The sequence below is a fragment of the Rattus rattus genome, chromosome 7, assembly GCF_011064425.1.
Source record: "Rattus rattus isolate New Zealand chromosome 7, Rrattus_CSIRO_v1, whole genome shotgun sequence".
NCBI classification, from domain to species: domain Eukaryota; kingdom Metazoa; phylum Chordata; class Mammalia; order Rodentia; family Muridae; genus Rattus; species Rattus rattus.
This window is the reverse complement of record NC_046160.1, coordinates 99,898,290-99,915,599: the sequence shown is the minus strand read 5'-3', so window position 1 is coordinate 99,915,599 and position 17,310 is coordinate 99,898,290. Positions and strand designations below refer to the sequence as shown.

The window sequence follows — 17,310 nt, the reverse complement described above, 5'->3', positions numbered from 1 at the left end:
TTTCTAAAGACGTTAGCAACCCATAAAAGTTTTTAAACTGCATGACAGCGAATCCATTTTCCCAGGAAACACCGTACACTTAGCAGCAATCCAGCTTCCATCATATTATCCCCAGTCCATTCTTTATAATGTAGGAGGCACAGAGGCCTATGTGTTTACCCATGAGCACTAGGGGAGCCAAGAATGTTAATACACAAGGTTGCCCTTTCCACACAGGGTTATCCCTTCCAAGGGAGAGAGAGATACTTAACCTGCTCTTCCCAGAAAGCTGGGAGTGGGTGTGGTTAATAGCCTGATGACCTTTGTGACTTCATCGGATCCTCCCCAGACCTTTATCTAAGCTTGTTTTTCTCAGTTAATCTACAGGACCCATCTTTATTGAAGGTGTCACATGGACTTTTCCGAGAGTTTCAGTGTAGTCACCTCTCATCTGTAGCTTACTTTGTTCCTCAAGGAGATTGATGTATGTTTTGTTATACACACAGGATTGAGTTCACTGCTACCAGGGAAGTTTTCACCACATTGTTCTGTGCTTTTAAAATGCCTAAAATAAACTACTCAAGAGTTAGACTACCCAAGTATGAGCGAACACCTGCTTCTCAGTTGTGCCAAACCAAACTGCCTTCTTGCCGCCCACAGGTCATTATTAGTCTGCAATGTGTGGTGGTCACAGAGACAACCCCTCCCACATTATAATATTAACACCACACTCAAACCAAGTTAACCAGCCACAAAGTAGTGTTTATAACAATCATAAATACTTTTAATGTGAAACAAAATTGTTAAATAAATTATAGCTTCCTCATATTAAAGAATACTGTGAAGTCATTAAAAGTGCATTGTGGAAAACTGGTAGCCTTGGGGTATTGTAGTAATTAGAATAGTCTATTTAAAGAAGAAGGGGAAGGAAGTGGGGGGAGAGGAAGGGAGAAAGGGGAGAGAGAGGAGAGGGAGAGAGAGACCAAGATCAAACAACTAAACCACCCCCCCCCAAAAAAATGCAGGCTCATCCTGTACTCCCAGCATTCATTAGGCTAAAGCAGGATAACCACCATGAGTTTGAAGCCAGCCTGGGCTACATAGTAAGTTCTTCACTGGCCACCGAGAAACAATAAGACGATGGCTAAAACCAAAAAAGCCAAGGCTGAAGAGGTGGCTGCTTCAATGGTCCAAGCATCCCCTGATAAGCATGAGGGCATGAGTTGAGATCCCTAGAACCTAGTCAGATGTTGGGTGGCCATAGTGACCCCCCTGTAATTCTAGCCACAAAAAATGGAGTCAGAATCCCCAGAACGACCTGGCTAACGAAACTAGCTATATGCACGAGCTGTGGGTTCAGCTAGATAGTCTGCTTCAGTGAAGAAGGTACATACCCTACATGTATGCACATGCACTACATGTGTGCAGGTGCATACATGGAATAACAGTTCTAGGTGATAGACATTATGACATGATTTAAAGACTTTTGTATACTGGCTATGTTCATTTCTTTCTGTGAAGGATGGTATTTATCTGTAATGAATTTGATGTGTGTGTGTGTGTGTGTGTGTGTGTGTATGTAAAACAAGACAAATATATATTCCACTATGGTTCTTTACACCCCCAATTCCTTTCCCCCTCACTTGAACCTGCCTCCTCCTCCATGATGGGACTGAAGGCAGGCTCTGGGAATGCTAAGTAAGCTCTGCCACTGAGCTCCCACTCAGACTTAATTCTATCATTTTGGTTAAAGTAGTTTCCCGCTAACATGGGCAGGTGGCAAACACTTCTATTCTAGAACAGCCCACCCCAGCCCCTGTTGCCACCAGCTCCTGCTTCTTAACTTGCCCTTTTAGAGGTCTTCTGACAACCTGTGGGCTCCATCCCCATAACCCTGCCTATCACCAGTACCATCACAGAGCGGTCAATCCAGGAGCCTGTGTTCCCTCGCTAGTCACAGACACCAAGTTTATAGCAGTGATGCCAAAGGACCCAAAACTTAGTTCAGGATGCTGGTTAGCAGTTTGTAACAGCAATGATAATGCTCTGAGGACCACAACAGGAGACTGGAAAGTCAAAGATGGGGTTGGAGAACTGGCTGCTCTTATAGACAGCCCATGTCTGGTTCCCAGCCACCTACAAGATAGCTCAAAACCATCTGCAAGTTCACTTCCCAGGGATATGATACTTCCTTCAGGCATGTGCATGGTACACATATGTACAAGCAGGCAAACACTCATAACACACAAAATAAAAATAAATCTTTTGAAGAATTTAGAAAACAAAATGGAAGAGGATTCTAAGAAATAAGAGCGATACTGGACACCCACTGAGGAAACCCTTTGGATGCCATGTTCATGAGAGGTGAGCTTGTCTCACAGTCCCCACAAAAGCCAGTTCCTCTGGGAGCTCTTGTAAGCCCGACCTGTGTTACGACATCGTTATCAATAGCTTAAGACCCAGATCCTGCCCGTGCCAAGCTCCCACACACTCACGGTCTCAGGAGCATCCTTGTTCGCCCTCTGCCTCCGAAGATCTGACTTAATGAAAGCTGAGATCAAAAACAGGAAGAGCGTCAAAGCAGAGTCACCAAGCAAATCCACGGGTCAAGGTCCCATAAGAGAAGGATTCCTCGCTTCCCTAAGGGTCACAGCTATCCCAATCCTACATCAGAACATCAAGATGGAGCTGGCACCATCACCCCAAAGCTCTGCTGTGCTTGAGAGGCAGAGGCTAATAATGACACTGGCATTCACCCAAGGATCTCTTTAAAAGGAATACATACTAACCACCACCCACAAATCCTCTGGAAACTGAGGTTCCCAGAGACTGGTCCACTTGTATAAGTTGTGGAAGTCAACATCAAACATGGATCTTCTAATGCCAAAAAAAAAGGGGGGGTTGGGGATTTAGCTCAGTGGTAGGGCGCTTGCCTAGCAAGCGCAAGGCCCTGGGTTCAGTCCCCAGCTCCGGAAAAAAACAAAAAAACAAAAAAACAAAAAAAACCTAACCCACCCCAAACAGATCCACCAAGCCCGCTCGTCTACCCCCACATGTGTGCTGTCCATTATAATCATCAGTCAATACACAGGTGCCCATGAGTACCCTGAGCCTCTTCCGGCTCTCAGACCTGCACTCACCTGTTAGAGCTGATCCGAGGGCAAGGAACACACACAGGAAGATGTTCCCAGGCACGGATCCATAGTTGTCAATAATCTGGCCTTGGGAGATGGTGAAGATGATCCCGAATACCTGGGAAAACATAAGGAAGGCAGGGAACGAGGCTTACTCGAGTAGGCCACGGGGAAGGTTGAGATGCCATACTATTACAGGATCACAGCAAGGCAACGAGCAAAGATGAAACAGAGCCCTACCTGTGCTGACACGTTGAGGAGGCCAGATGACACACCTTCAGACTCGGGGTATGTGAGCTCCACAGCAAACTCAAAGCCCAAGGGCAGATAGCCAGTCATGAAGAAGCTGAAGTCCAAACCCAGAGAACAAGGCAATGGAGGGCCTCCAGAACAAAATTGGGAGCCCTTAGACTCCCTCCCTCCCTCCCTCCCTCCCTCCCCTGCTTTTCTCTTCCCAGCAGGCTATCTGCCCATCCTCTATGGTGGACGTCTAGGCCTTGTGCTGAGTGGTCTCTAATGTCTTCCATGTTCTTCCCTCCAGCAAGCAATGACACATTAGCATTTATGGAAGGAACAAGAGTGTCCGGTGTGTTTCAGATTCACTTGAGAATATGTGGCCCAGGTCTGTAGGTCCTGGGTTAGAAGGGAGAAGTCCCTGGACATTAGGCTACATGGTACGTCACCATGGATCTCTGGAACTTAGAAGGAGGAGTTTGGAGTCCTCCTTATTTCCTCCCCAATAGGAAGCCAAGAAGCACTGAGAGCCAAGTATTTCTCTCTCACACACTTTCATAGACATGCTCACACTGCCTGAGGGAACATAGCTGGGAGGTGGAGCCCAGCAAAGTCTCTACAAAATATCTGTGACTCTGCATTTTGTCACCCGACACATCTGAAGATGCCGGATCCTCCTACTGGCGCTATGCTCCCTTGGGTCTTCATACCATGTGACCTCTCATTCCTTCCAACTGTCCTACAACACTGGCCACACTTGTTTTCCTTTTTAGATGAGGAGACAGCAGCTCAGAGCATGCCTGTGCTCTGATGCCCTACACCCAGAGCCACTAAACAGTTCCTAGAATCCCAGGCGTGTTTAAGGCACAGGCCATGCTTCATTCCATCCCACCAGGACAACCCAGCTACCTGATGTGACTCAGTTTTTGTTTATGGTTCTTGGGACAAAGTCTCTCGACATAGCCCTAGCTGTGTAGAAAACTGTAACTTACCATGTACACCAGACTGGTCTCAAACTCACAGAGATCTGCCTGCTTCTGCCTCCTGGGTGATGGCATTGAAGGCCTGCTTCATTGCCATTTCCACATCTCCTGAGGCCAGTGAGGAGGCAGCAAAGGAGCCATGCATGGCATCGTAGGCTACAGGCCGCTCTAGAAGCCAGGGGATGTGTTTTCCAATGGAACAGGTCAGACATGGAACTTACCCCAGTGAGCCAGCAGTGATGAATACTATCCACAAATGGTTCAGGTTCAAGGTGAATGTGTATACCACCATGCCCACCAGAGTCATGATATACACTACCAGGGTCGTCTCCCTGTGGAGAAATGCAGGAGAGTTGAGTTACATATTCTACTAACAGTATCATTCCACACGGATCTGCTGAGTATCTGTTCTATTTCCAACTCTCTGGAGTGGGCTGGCACATCTGCCTTCATAGGAGTGTCTCCATATAGATGCGTAACACTAATCCAAAGGTTATTCATTTACAATAAATAAATACACCATGACCAATATTACAAAGGATAAGACTAATAAATATGAAGTCATTCTGCCAGCTGTGTGCTCTGTTTCTGTACAGACCTCTCCATATATCCACTGGCTATAGTCAAGGTGCTGATGGTTAAGACTACTTAAAGCTTTCTTCTTCTTCTTCTTCTCCTTCTCCTTCTCCTTCTCCTTCTCCTTCTCCTTCTCCTTCTTCTTCTTCTTCTTCTTCTCCTCCTCCTCCTCCTCCTCCTCCTCCCCCTCCTCCTCCTCCTCCTCTTCTTCTCTTCCTCCTCCTCCTTTCCTCCTCTTCCTCTTCCTCTTCCTCCTCCTTCTTCTTCTCCTCCTCCTCCTCTTTTTCTTTTTCTTTCCTTTTTTCTTTTTTGAGATAGGATTTCTCTGTGTAGCTTTGACTGTCCTGGAACTCACTCTATACACCAGGCTTGTCTCGAACTCAGAGATCCACCTGCCTCTTGTTCTGAAGTACTGGGATTCAAGGCCTGAGCCACCATGGCACAGTTTCCTTAAAGCTTTCAATGCTGCTTGCTACATTTGGAGTAGCAAACCCCTATAGCAAGGCTGGGCAGTAGTCTGGCTTGCTGACTCCCTCTGTATGTTCTTCCAGTGGCCATGTGCACAGCTTTTCTGGTTGATTCTATTGGATCTGAACTACTTTGCTCCAGACAATGGAGCTGAAAGAGAAAGTTCTCTAATCCTGAGCTCTAAACCTAATCTAAGTGCGCTCTACTCTGAAGGCAAAGGGAGGACCTCCTCCTGTCTGACTGAGATTGGTGTTCTTGTGGTTTGTGGAGCGACTCTTAGACCACAACAGGGTTCAGATTCTGTAACATACTTTACATGTGTTTATGACTGCAATCTCTGGCCACCCATAATTTTACCAATGAAGATACAAAGGTTCATGAAGAAACAAATGTTCATTGTGTGTTCAAAGTCACTAACTGAAGCTGGGCACTAGTGACCACATGCCTTTAATCCCAGCACTCGGGAAGCAGAGACAGATGGATCTCTGAGTTTGGGTCCAGCCTGGTCTACAGAGCAAGTTCCCGGATAGCCAGGGCTACACAGAGAAACCTTCTCTCAAGTAGTGAGTCATCAGCTGAGTCAATGCAGAAGGTAGGATCTGAACCCAAGCTTGGTTTGAAACCTTAGTTATGTCTCAAGCTATACACATCAGAAGAGTAATTTACCATGCAGTTGCATTTTGCAAAGAGCTCAAAGCCACAGCCTCCAGAAGATGCAACTCTGCCCTGGTTTTGAGAATAAGGGGCCTCTACCCTTCATCCCATCCATTCCATTTCCACCACCCTGCAGAAAGCATCCTCAGGAGCGTGAGTCACTCTCAGGGAGTCTACAAACCCACAAAAGAGTAATAAACACACAAACAAAACAAACAAAAAATTCTTTTTGCTGAGTTCGTTAAACCACAACTCTACCTTCGTACTTAAAACAAACAAGCAAATAGAAAAAAAAAAACCTATTCCTAGTCCTAGCCTGAGATAGACCTCAACTCCCAGGTTCCAGCCTCCAACCCAGAGTTTGGAGAGGAAGAGGATGATTGACAGCTGGACACGTACTAAGCACGGAGCGAGAGTCTTCCCAGGCCTCTACTATATCTTCTAATTCATCTAAATAAATCATCTGGCTGCCCACGACCCAGTCAGGCCAACATTCCAGTCCTTCCCTTCTGCTGCAGGGCAGGCCCTGGAAGAAGGGACACTTGTGTCCTCTTGTCGGGGGTGGCCAGCCTTCAGTACTTTTGTTTCTGGCGGAAACAAGCAACTAACAGATGTGGAGACGAGAAGGCAGCCAAACTTCACCAGCGGTAATTAAGCAGAGCCAGGCTCTTCGTCCTTAGTGAGCCTGGCAGTCACATCCCTGGGAGTGGCCTCAGCTGGCCTTTCACGAGGCCAACCAAAGTGAGACTTGGCCTGCCCGGAGGCTTACAGAAGTGGGTTTGTGTGGCAGAGAACAGGTCGACCACTGTCTTATGCCTGCAGACACTGGAAACTTTGGAGGCTTCGACCAAGCAGCCTGGGATGCTGCCTACCCGGTGTAGCACCCTCCTGGTAGCTGACCCACAGCTAGTGTTCTCTGAACGCCCTCTGCCTGGGGGACAACACAGAGTCACAACCAGGGAAGGACAGGCCTGGCCATGTAGCCATTTTTTGCCTAGCATATACAGGTCCTGAGATCGATTCGCAACACATGGGTATGAGTTAGAAGTAGGTTGAGAGAATTCCTCCAAGGCTGGTTGATGAACATTTGCCCAGCAAATGCCAAAGTCTTCCTGTCTACATCCCCGGGCTCAGATTACAAGCACGTGCCACCATGCGTGTCTTTTTAAGTGTATCCTAGGGATCAAACTTACAGGGCAAACACTCCTCCATTGAGCTAGCTCTCCAACCCCAGCTCGAATCTTTACAAAGCAGACCCTTCTACTGCATTGGCCTCTGGAGAGTGGGATGTCAGGATTTTGTATTTATAGGCCAGGGTTAGGTCGGTATATACTAAAAGCTTTTATGATCACTCTGGGCGATTAGGCGTATACTGGATAATCAGGCCCAAGGCATGTGATATTTGCAAGCAAGATAAAAACAACTGCAAGATTAAATGCACTGCAAACAGGAAAAACACAAGAGAGCTCAGTTAGCCCACAGCAGCCAAGCACATGGGTGGGTGAGATCGCCTGCTCACTGCTCTTTCCAACTGCCGAGATTCCCCCCAACACACATATTTTGCTTTCACCTCTCCATCCTCTCTTCTTTCCAAGAGGCTTTTGGATAGGGAGGAACGCTAAGCCAGCCTTCCTGTCCACTACTCCACGTCCTCCCAAGATCCTGCAGAGTGAGTAGAGTTCCACTTTGTAAATGAGGAACCAGAAAAAGGCAGTCAGAACTGCCTGTTTGACCACTTAGACCTCCCGCTGCTCCGCCCCAGAGCTAACTATCCTCGTTCTTAGTACACATCTCAAAAGCAAGGGGCCCCAGATCTTGATGGGAAAGGAGTCACTCACTTGTAGGTTTTGGATTTATCCAGCCAGATGCCCGAGATCATAGCTCCAAACATCCCCGCGATGACAATGGTCAGACCAATTCTTCCAGCATTCACTTCTTGCCCCTGGGGAGACCACAGAGACCACCCCAAGGTGGCCAGTAGTCAGCAAATACCAGGACAAGATGGCCCCTAAGACAACAACCTCAAGGAAATTCTACAATAGCTGTTCTGACCAACAATAACACCCTAGCTGTGCCTCTATGGCCCTGTGTTCTGAAATAACATGATTGGCCAAATTTTGTCCTTAAAACCACTTACAAGCAATATATACATATATATACATATACATATATATACATATACATATATATATTTAGAAAAAATTAAATTAGAAAGTTATATATAATTTTGAAACAGGGCCTTACTACATAGCTCCGTCTGACCTGGAATTTGCTTGGTAGACTGAGTTGGCCTTGAACTCAGAAAGAACCACGTGCCTCTGCCTCCCAACTGCTGGGATTAATGAAGTACACCCCATGCTTACTCAGCCCAGATATTTTTCAATTAGTCCTTACAGCAGTTCTATCTTATGTATCAGTTTCCATTTTTATGAAGGAAAAAACTCTCCTGGAGCACATATGGTTATTTCACCCTATCATTCAGATGGGTTTACCCTGTGGTCATGAATCTCAGGATAGCTATGAATGTGGCCCAATAGATTTGAGGACGACAATGTCAAAACATGTTGGACAGTCATAATAACAATAATAATAATAATAGTTATTATTGTGATATATTATATATGTAGTATTACATATTACATATTAATATAACAATGTTGACATTATTGTTTAATTCTCATAATCCCCATCACACAATTAGGAGTCAATCTATATGTATTTGATGGTATAAATCAGAGGGACAGTGAGACTGACCTGCTAGCCCAAGGTCACAGGCACTCATTTTTTTAAAGACAGAGCTGGGATATGACCTTAGATCTAATGATGGTGGCTTCTGCCCCTGCAAGTGTGACATCCATGGCCTTGGTGCACCTGACTCTATAACACTGTTTCACTTTCCCAATATCCAGCCTCTGGAAACACTTTTCCTAAACGCTTTAATTAGTTCCAGGACAGCTAGGTCTACATAGAAAGACCTTGCCTCACACAAGCAAAAAAATAATAATTAATTAGTTAGTTCTGGAGAGATGGCTCAGCGGTTAAGAGCACTGACTGCTCTTCCAGAGGTCCTGAGTTCAATTCCCAGCAACCACATGGCGGCTCACAACCATTTGTCATGGGATCTGATGCCCTCTTCCGGTGAGTCTGAAAACAATGACAGTATATTCACATACATATAATAAATAAATAAAATCTTTTAAAAAATAATAAAATGCAGGCTGGAGAGATGGTTAGTGGTTAAGGGCACTGGCTGCTCTTCCAAAGATCCTGAGTTCAAATCCCAGTAACTCTGGTGTATCTCGAAGATAGCTACAGTGTACTTATAAATAATAAATAAGCCTTAAAAAATAAAATAAAATGCTAGGGCTGGAGAGATGACTCAGCAGTTAAGAGCTGGGAAGATCTTCATGCTCTTCCCAGACCCAGGTCCAATTCCCAGGACCTACATGGCAGCTCATACCTGTCTGTAACTCCAGTATTGGGGAATGTAGTACCCTCTTCTAGTCTACCTAGACATTACACATACATATGGTGCATAGACATCCATGCAGGCAAAATACCATACACATAAAAGGAAATAAAAACAGAAAAAAAAACACTTTAAAAGAATACATAGGGGGGCTGGAGAGATGGCTCAGTGGTTAAGAGCACTGACTGCTTTTCCTGAGGTCCTGAGTTCAAATCCCAGCAACCACATGGTGGCTCACAACCATCTGTAATGGAATCCGATGCCCTCTTCTGGTGTGTCTGAGGACAGCTACTGTACTCATATACAAAATAAATAAATAAATCTTTACAAGAATGTCTTTCCTTTAAAAAAAAAAAAAGGAACACATAGGAGCTCAAAATTAAACATTTCCCATATAATAAATATTATATGGACTATACATATATCCAAGTGTTGTTGCTTATTCTCTAGCCTCTTTTATGTAAACTCTTATTTTATTTTATATGTTTGGGTGTTTTGCCTATATGTATGCATATCTACCACATCCATGCCCAGTGGTTTCAAGAGGCCAGAAGAAGGTTTCTCGTCCCCAGGAACTGAGGTTTCAAGTGGTTTGGAACCATCATGTGGGTTCTGAGTTCTGAATCCAGTGTTCTTTCATTTCTCTAGCTCTTATTCTCTACTCTTCCAAAAATAACATTACAAGAGGTAATTGTAGCTGGGCAAAATGGTGCATGCCTTTAGTCCCAGCACTCAGGTAGGCAGAGGCAGGCAGATCTCTGTAAGTTTCAGGCTAGCCAAGGACCAAGGCTATATAATGGAACTCTGTCTCAAGGGGGCGGGGGAGAAGAAAGGCAATTATATGTCTTTTGCAGAAAAGAAAGAAGTCTCAGATGATAAAAGATTGTAATATTTTGACATAGTCTACTGTGACATAGTTTAAAACCACCAAAACTTATATTGAGACCCAGGGCCATCTCCCTCCAAATCCTGTAAGCACACCCCACATCAGAGGCTACCTAGAGCTAGCTAGACCCAAGAGTGGATCGCTACTCAGCTTCTGCAGAGACAGACTTAGACAGTATCTCCCTGCCCATCATGCTTGGGAATCAGCCTTACCGGGAAATGCATGATCACCATGCGATTCAGCAGAGTAGATAAGGCATAGAAAGCACCAGCATTCAGACCTGAAAGAGGAAGGAAACACATTAGGATCTGCGGCCTCCCAAACCACAGGCTAACATCTCCCTCCTCCCTGCAGGCATCATGGCAGTCCTATTACAAGGGAAGAAATCATCATCCCCGCTACCACCCTGTGTGATGTCCTCAGAGGAGAAAAATTCAGGGATATATGAAGCTGGTTCTTCTGAAAGAAATGTGTGAAAACAATTCAGAGTAGCCACGGTAACCCTTTCTTAGCCACATACAATCACAGTCCCTTTAGCCCGCCCTGGGAATGACTGTGCAGGACCACTCTGGTCAGAACCATTCATGTTCCTCCTATCAGCTTTGTTTAGACCTGCGGGGTTCAGACAAGTGGTAGGTGTTCATCACCTTCTCCTAATGAGCCTGCTTTCTCTGTGAGCATCCAGACCTTGGAGCCTTGGCACCCTTCCACCTGCTGGCTGTTTCTCTCCTCTCTCCACTCCTATGGGTCTATTGGGTGACATTAAACCACATCCAAGTGAGCGTTTAGTTGACGTCGTACTTCCTCAGTTTATTCAACCAATAATGGAGTACCTAGAAATTACTGATAGAAACAGAGGCTAAGGGACCGGGGAGGAGGCTCAGTTGGTAAGGTTTCTGCAGCTAAAGCACGAAGACCTGAGTTTGCATCCCGAGATTACATACACAGAGCCAGGAGTCTGTAAGTGCTGAGCTTTATGGGAAGGTGGAAACAAGCAGATTCTGGTGCTCGCTGGCCATCCCACATAGCCAAACTGATGAGCTCTGAGTTCCAGCCAGAGCCTATGCTTCAAAAGAATACGGTGAATTGGGAGGGAGAATGGGGGACACTACGATGGATCAGAGGGGGGCAGCAGATAGGTATAATCAAAATGTATTACATAAATATGTGAACATTTCAAAGAACAAATAAAAAATACTTTTTAAAAAGGTAGTGACCTAGGAAGACACCTAATGTTAACCTCTGGCCTCTACATAGGTACATATGCATACACTCAATGAACACATATGTATATACAAATATACATACATTTATCTATATGTAAACATATAGCTTATGAACACGTTATATATACATATATATGTATGTATAAACATATGTATGTATATATAAATGCATTCACAAAAAGGAAGGAAGGAAACAAAGAAAGAAAGTAGATAATAAGGTGATTTGCCCAAAGCCACTCAGTGAATTAGTATCTATGCTGAGAGAGGAACTAAAGAAGAAAGGACCTCCTGGCCTTCCTTCGTGGATAATGGCAATGATGGTGAGGATGATGAAGATAATGCTGTTGATGGCAGCACCAGAAACATAGGTCCTAACCCTGTCCCAAGGACCTTACAAGCTTTACAATTTCCCTAGAAGTCATAGTGTTAGCATCCCCATTCTATAGATGAGAAAAATGCACACAGTTACAAGGCAAATGCAAAACTGAATGAGATGATACATACTGGTAGTCAGACCCCACACAATCCTAGCATTTTTAGAGTCCGAGGCAGGAGGGTCATGAGTAAGAAGGCCAGTCTGGAAAAGATCCAAAGAAAACAAAACAAAACAAACAAACAAACAAAAACAAAAACCCAAGCATAAACAGATACCATAAAGCACACTAGGGGACTAAGGTTTCTGTGGGTGTTGGTGATTGGTTGGTTGGTTGGTTGGTTGGTTGGTTGGTTGGTTGGTTTTTGAGGCTCACAAAACTCCCACAAGCACACTTCACAGTCAATTTGTGGAGAAGGGTCTAAGAGGACACACAGCTCACATCAGGGCTGCCTTGAGAGTTCATCTTTAGTAGAACCAGTCCACAGAGCCTCAGATCACAGAGGCATCTAGATGCTGTTTCTCTTTGGGCCTCAAGATTTTGGCTAAGGAGCAATGAAAGTTGAATACAATAATCTCTCTGGTGGAGCACCTCCCTGGATCACAGCTCTCCAGCCTTACTTTCCAAGGTCCCCAGAAAGGATGGACCAGAAAGGACACACTGAATGGCCTGGGGCCAGATATGACTAGGTCTGTCTGTCCATTTTTAATCACAGTTCGTTTTTTATCATTAGCAATAGTGCTGAAATATAGCTGACACTCTCCCTATATCAGGCTCCCAAGGGAACAAGATACAAAGTGAAGGCCAGATTCCCACACAAAATAGAAAAGAACTTTCATCCCCGCCCAAATCTGGGTCAGGAGTTACCCCTGCTGTCTCCAGAACCCTTGATGTTAACCACTAGGTTTCATGATTTAAGACAAAGGTGTCTCCAAGCCAGGACTATTTCTTCCCATCCCAGCCTCTCTCAGCAGATCACCCCCCAGATGCAAAAGGTTGGGCTCACTGTGGCTTCCTCAAGACAGGCCTAAGTGGTCCAACAAATGCCGAGTGTCACCTAAAGTTATCACAACTGCCAGGCTAGTGATTGTCACATAAGACAACATTCTACAGAGGACCAGAGAGAGATGGCTCAGTGGGTAAGAGAACCTGCTACCATATCTGAGGACCCAAGTTCTACCACCTAGGGCCCACGTGGTAGAATGAAAAGATCTGCAAGTTGTCCTCTGACCCCCACAAGTGTACGGTGACACACATAGGCACACGCGCACATATCCACAAATAATACTTATGTAGAGAACCTTTAGTTGGCGTTCAGTCAGCGTCTCCTTAGAAAGCAAACCCAACTAACTTCGACCACACACCCAGATACTTAGAATTCCATTCCTGAGTCAAGATGGTCGTCAGGAGAAAGGTCCTAGAAAGTGGGGTGAGTTGGAATGCGGGAGGGAACAAGGAAAAGAAAAACAAAACAACGTCCTGCTCCTTCTCTTCTCACCCTGTTATCTTCCCACCCTTCCTGCTCCCCCATCTGCCTCCTGGCCTAGGATGACCCTGCCAAAGCCAAGTGAACCTGGCTCTAGGTGGGCATCTGTTCTCAACTTGGGTCTCCAGCTGGGATGACAAGACGGGCAGAATCCAAGGAAGCAGATATTATGCAACTGAAGGGGGGCGGGGAGAACACTTCAATATTAGCATTTCTGTGAGGAAAGAGTCCTGGGAATGCCTGCCCAGGGTGCTAAAGCTGAACTCAAGATCAGTGAGTTAGCGGCCATGTGTCTATTGGCATGTGTCCAACCCTACCCCAGACCCACTTCATCCGGGGCTCAGGGAATGCGCTCCCGTAATCTGTGTTTGAGCAAACCTTCGAGAGGATTCTGACAAGGCTGAAGTTGGAAATACTGACTTAGTGTGGTTTATCAATAACCTCTCCCTGTGCCCAGCTCCACAACCATGGAAAAGACGAAGGGCAGGGAGCAGAGGCAAGCTCTGGAAGGCTGCCTGTCTTTCCCACACTCTATTCACTCCCCCTAGAGGAGTGAGCAATGACTCTTGAACCAATCTTTAGTGCCCAACCCCATATCTTCAAACGTTGCCAGACAAGTCCACTCCTACGTGCACTCCAAAAGGTTGAGCACTTCACACCCAAGAGCAGGAAGAGTGGGCATGAAATGCAGGCTCTGCCCTGAGGGCGTGGCACCTCCTCCACAAAACCGGGAATGGGCTGAGCTCTGATCACTACTGCAAGGAAAACCCCTATCAACTCAGTGCAGAGGCAATGTGTGCACCCTGGGAGCCTGCCATGCTGCGGGGCGCATCACTGGAATGGGCAGGTCCTAAGGAGAAGAGCAGATGTGACAGCCATCACTGGGAGTCCCTTTCCTCTTTTTGAAGTCAGCCCCCCCCCCACCAACACACACACCAAAAAAAACTATCTCGGGGACTACTAAAAAGTTCAAAATGTGTTCTTTTAAATAAGAATCTTCTAGAATGGGACTTGAGAACCTGCATTTTAACAAAGGAAGGAAGGAAGGAAAAGGAAGGAAGGAAGGAAGGAAGGAAGGAAGGAAGGAAGGAAGGAAGGAGAGAGAGACAGGTAAAAGAGAAAGGAAAACATATTAGATGTTTCTTAAAACTAGTGTTTGGCTTCAGGAATACAGAGGATGAAACCCCAGACCAAGACTCCCAGGTGGTAGGATTCACATGGAAGAGAAAAAGCCCCAAGACCACAGCCCCTTACCCACAGCTACTTCAGGACTTCCCAAACCTGAGGCAAGTCAGAGTTGCCTAGAATGTTTACGAAAGGCGGGCCTCCACCTCTGCTGTCTGCATCTGAGTCCCAGAAGAGAAGCACAGAAAACCAAACTTTTAATCAAATATGCCACTGGATTCTCTCTTTGAGGTAGTTTGCTGTGCTGGCTGGATTTCTGTCCCTATGGCCCAATACCTGGGAGAATGAGCTTTTAGGGGAGAAAGGTTTCTTTTGGGTTCAGGGTTTCAGAGTTGGCCTCACTGTTTTGGGCCTGTGACGGGCAGTGCCCATCACTGTGGGGAATCTGCAGTGGAGTGAAGACCCTCACCTCACCACAGCCAGGAAGCCAAAAAGGGCCAGAGCCCCAATATTCCTTTCAGAAGCATACTCACAATCATCCTTAACCCCAGTCCCAGGCTGTTCAACGGCGCACATGTGCTGCACATGTGTTACACATGTGGATATTCAGGCAAAGCATTCGTATACATAAGATAAAAACAAATCTTTAAAAGTTATATTTCTAAAAAGAGTGCTGGAATTAGAGTCATGTACCACCACACCCAACCCTCTTCTTCTTCTGTAAGAGCTGGGCGTGGTGGCACATGTCCTTAATTCCAGCACTTAGAAGGCAGAGGCAGGTGGACTCTGAGTCCAAGGCCAGCTTGCTCAACAAAACAAGTCCAAGAACAGCCATGGCTACACAGAGAAACCCTGTCTCGAAAAGCAAAACAACAAAAAATTTATTTTTATATCCATGTGGGTTTTTGCCTGAATGTATGTCTGTGTACTACATGCAGGCCTGGTGCCCTCAGAGATCTGAAGAGGGCATGGAATCCCCTGGAACTGGAGTGACAGATGCTGTGAGCCACTCTGTGGGAGCTGGGAACCAAACCCATGTCCTCTACAAGAGTCATCTGAGCCATCTCTTCAGTCCCATCAATTTTTTTTAATGAAAAAAATTACTCATATTAGTTGGAGGTGGTATACACGACTTTAATCCCAGCACTCAGGAGGCAGAGGCAGGCACATCTCTGAGTTGAAGCCAGCCTGGTCCACAGAGTGAGTTCTAGGACAGCCAGGGCTGCACAGAGAGACCCTGCCTCAACCCTCGCCCCCAAAATATTACATACAAAGTAATGAATTTCATGGTGGCACTTGCATATGTCTTTGTACTCTGTTAAACTCCTTATAGGCTAGGATCTTATAGGCACTCTGAGATCTCTGTCCTGGTCCCTCCTACAAGGTAGAATAAAGGTAGGACAGGAGCAGCCCAAGGGAAAGGGGGTCTCAAATAGAGGCTCCCAGACCAGATGTCAGACACCTGGGACCGTGATCTAGCACAAACCTGGTGGCAGGAATGGGGACAGCCTGGAGAAGCTTAAAGCCTTCCAACATGTCCGTTAGGCTCTACAGAGACCATGAAAGAGCAGATTCCGACAACTTCCTGCATTGTTGCAATGTTTCGGTGACACAAAGGCCACTGTTCTTACTGCTACTCAGCCATTTTTCTTGACTAAACACCGCCTACAATGTGACAAGAGCCATTAGCAGTCCTGGGTGGGGAGGAGAATGACTAGCAACCCCACCCCCACTCCAGCATCCTTACCACTGCTATAGACTCGAAGGTTTTCCAAGATCCTTATCACCACATAGGAGCACTTCCCTTGGGCTGTGGAATGTAACTTGGTTGTCAGAGTGCTTGCCTACCCGTGAACTAAGTCCTAGTATTGATCCCCATCACCACGTAAAGCAGATGTGGTGGCACACGTCTGTAATCCCAACACTTGGGTTGTAGTGGCAGGAGGACCACAAGCTCCAGGCGGTTCCCAGCTCATTCTGGGCCAGTCTAGGAGCCACAAGACCCTACCTTAAAAAAATAAACCAATACATTATATTTAAAAGACTTTCCTATCTATTTCCTGAATTATCATCTCACCAAATAGAGCAGGAGGCATGCCCAATGTCTAGTAGACTTACAATTCTGACTAAAGTACAGGAACACATGCTACCAATCATACAAGAAACCCCCATCTGTGTGACCCACAGCTACCCACCCCGCACTCAGTGTCAGCTTCAACCCCAGAAAACATGTAAGTACTTATGTCTCCCAGAGCCACAAGGTAGGCCTCAAACACCCAGCTGTCAGAAGTAATAATGTCAACAGGCATCAGACGGATGCAATCAAGACAGGGAGCAAAGTGAGACTTCTCAGAGTCGGTTACAGAGTCAGTGAGGAGGCTGCATCTGGCTTCTGCTCTCACAGCCATTGCAGTACACTGAACTCCACAGGGCAAGCGAGAGCCAGATGAGCACTGGACAACTCTGTGCCCTGTGGAGGAAAATCAACTAAGCATGGGCACAGGAGATCCTAAGAAGCCAAGAGGCAAAATGTCCTTCCTCATATGCATTCTTTGTGCAAACCTTCCAAGAGGAGCACAAGAAGAAGTTCCCGGATGCTTCTGTCAACTTCTCAGAGTTCTCCAAGAAGTGCTCAGAGAGGTAGAAGACCATGTCTGCTAAAGAAAAGGGGAAAAGTGAAGATGAGCCATCTCTCCAGCTGCCTTGGCATGCAGTT

At 46.0% G+C, this 17,310-nt stretch overlaps 1 protein-coding gene across 1 annotated transcript in view; it reads right to left on the bottom strand.

Moving 5' to 3' along the window:
* The window catches only part of Flvcr2 (FLVCR heme transporter 2), a 62,668-nt gene that overhangs the window by 3,773 nt on the left and 41,585 nt on the right, over positions 1 to 17,310 (bottom strand). The window contains exons 4-9 of the mRNA XM_032908185.1: positions 10,596 to 10,663; positions 7,867 to 7,970; positions 4,552 to 4,662; positions 3,354 to 3,459; positions 3,120 to 3,231; positions 2,475 to 2,530 (exon numbers count right to left, since the gene is read on the bottom strand). Coding sequence (XP_032764076.1) covers positions 2,475 to 2,530; positions 3,120 to 3,231; positions 3,354 to 3,459; positions 4,552 to 4,662; positions 7,867 to 7,970; positions 10,596 to 10,663 — 557 coding nt within the window. The remainder of the gene's footprint in view (positions 1 to 2,474; positions 2,531 to 3,119; positions 3,232 to 3,353; positions 3,460 to 4,551; positions 4,663 to 7,866; positions 7,971 to 10,595; positions 10,664 to 17,310) is intronic.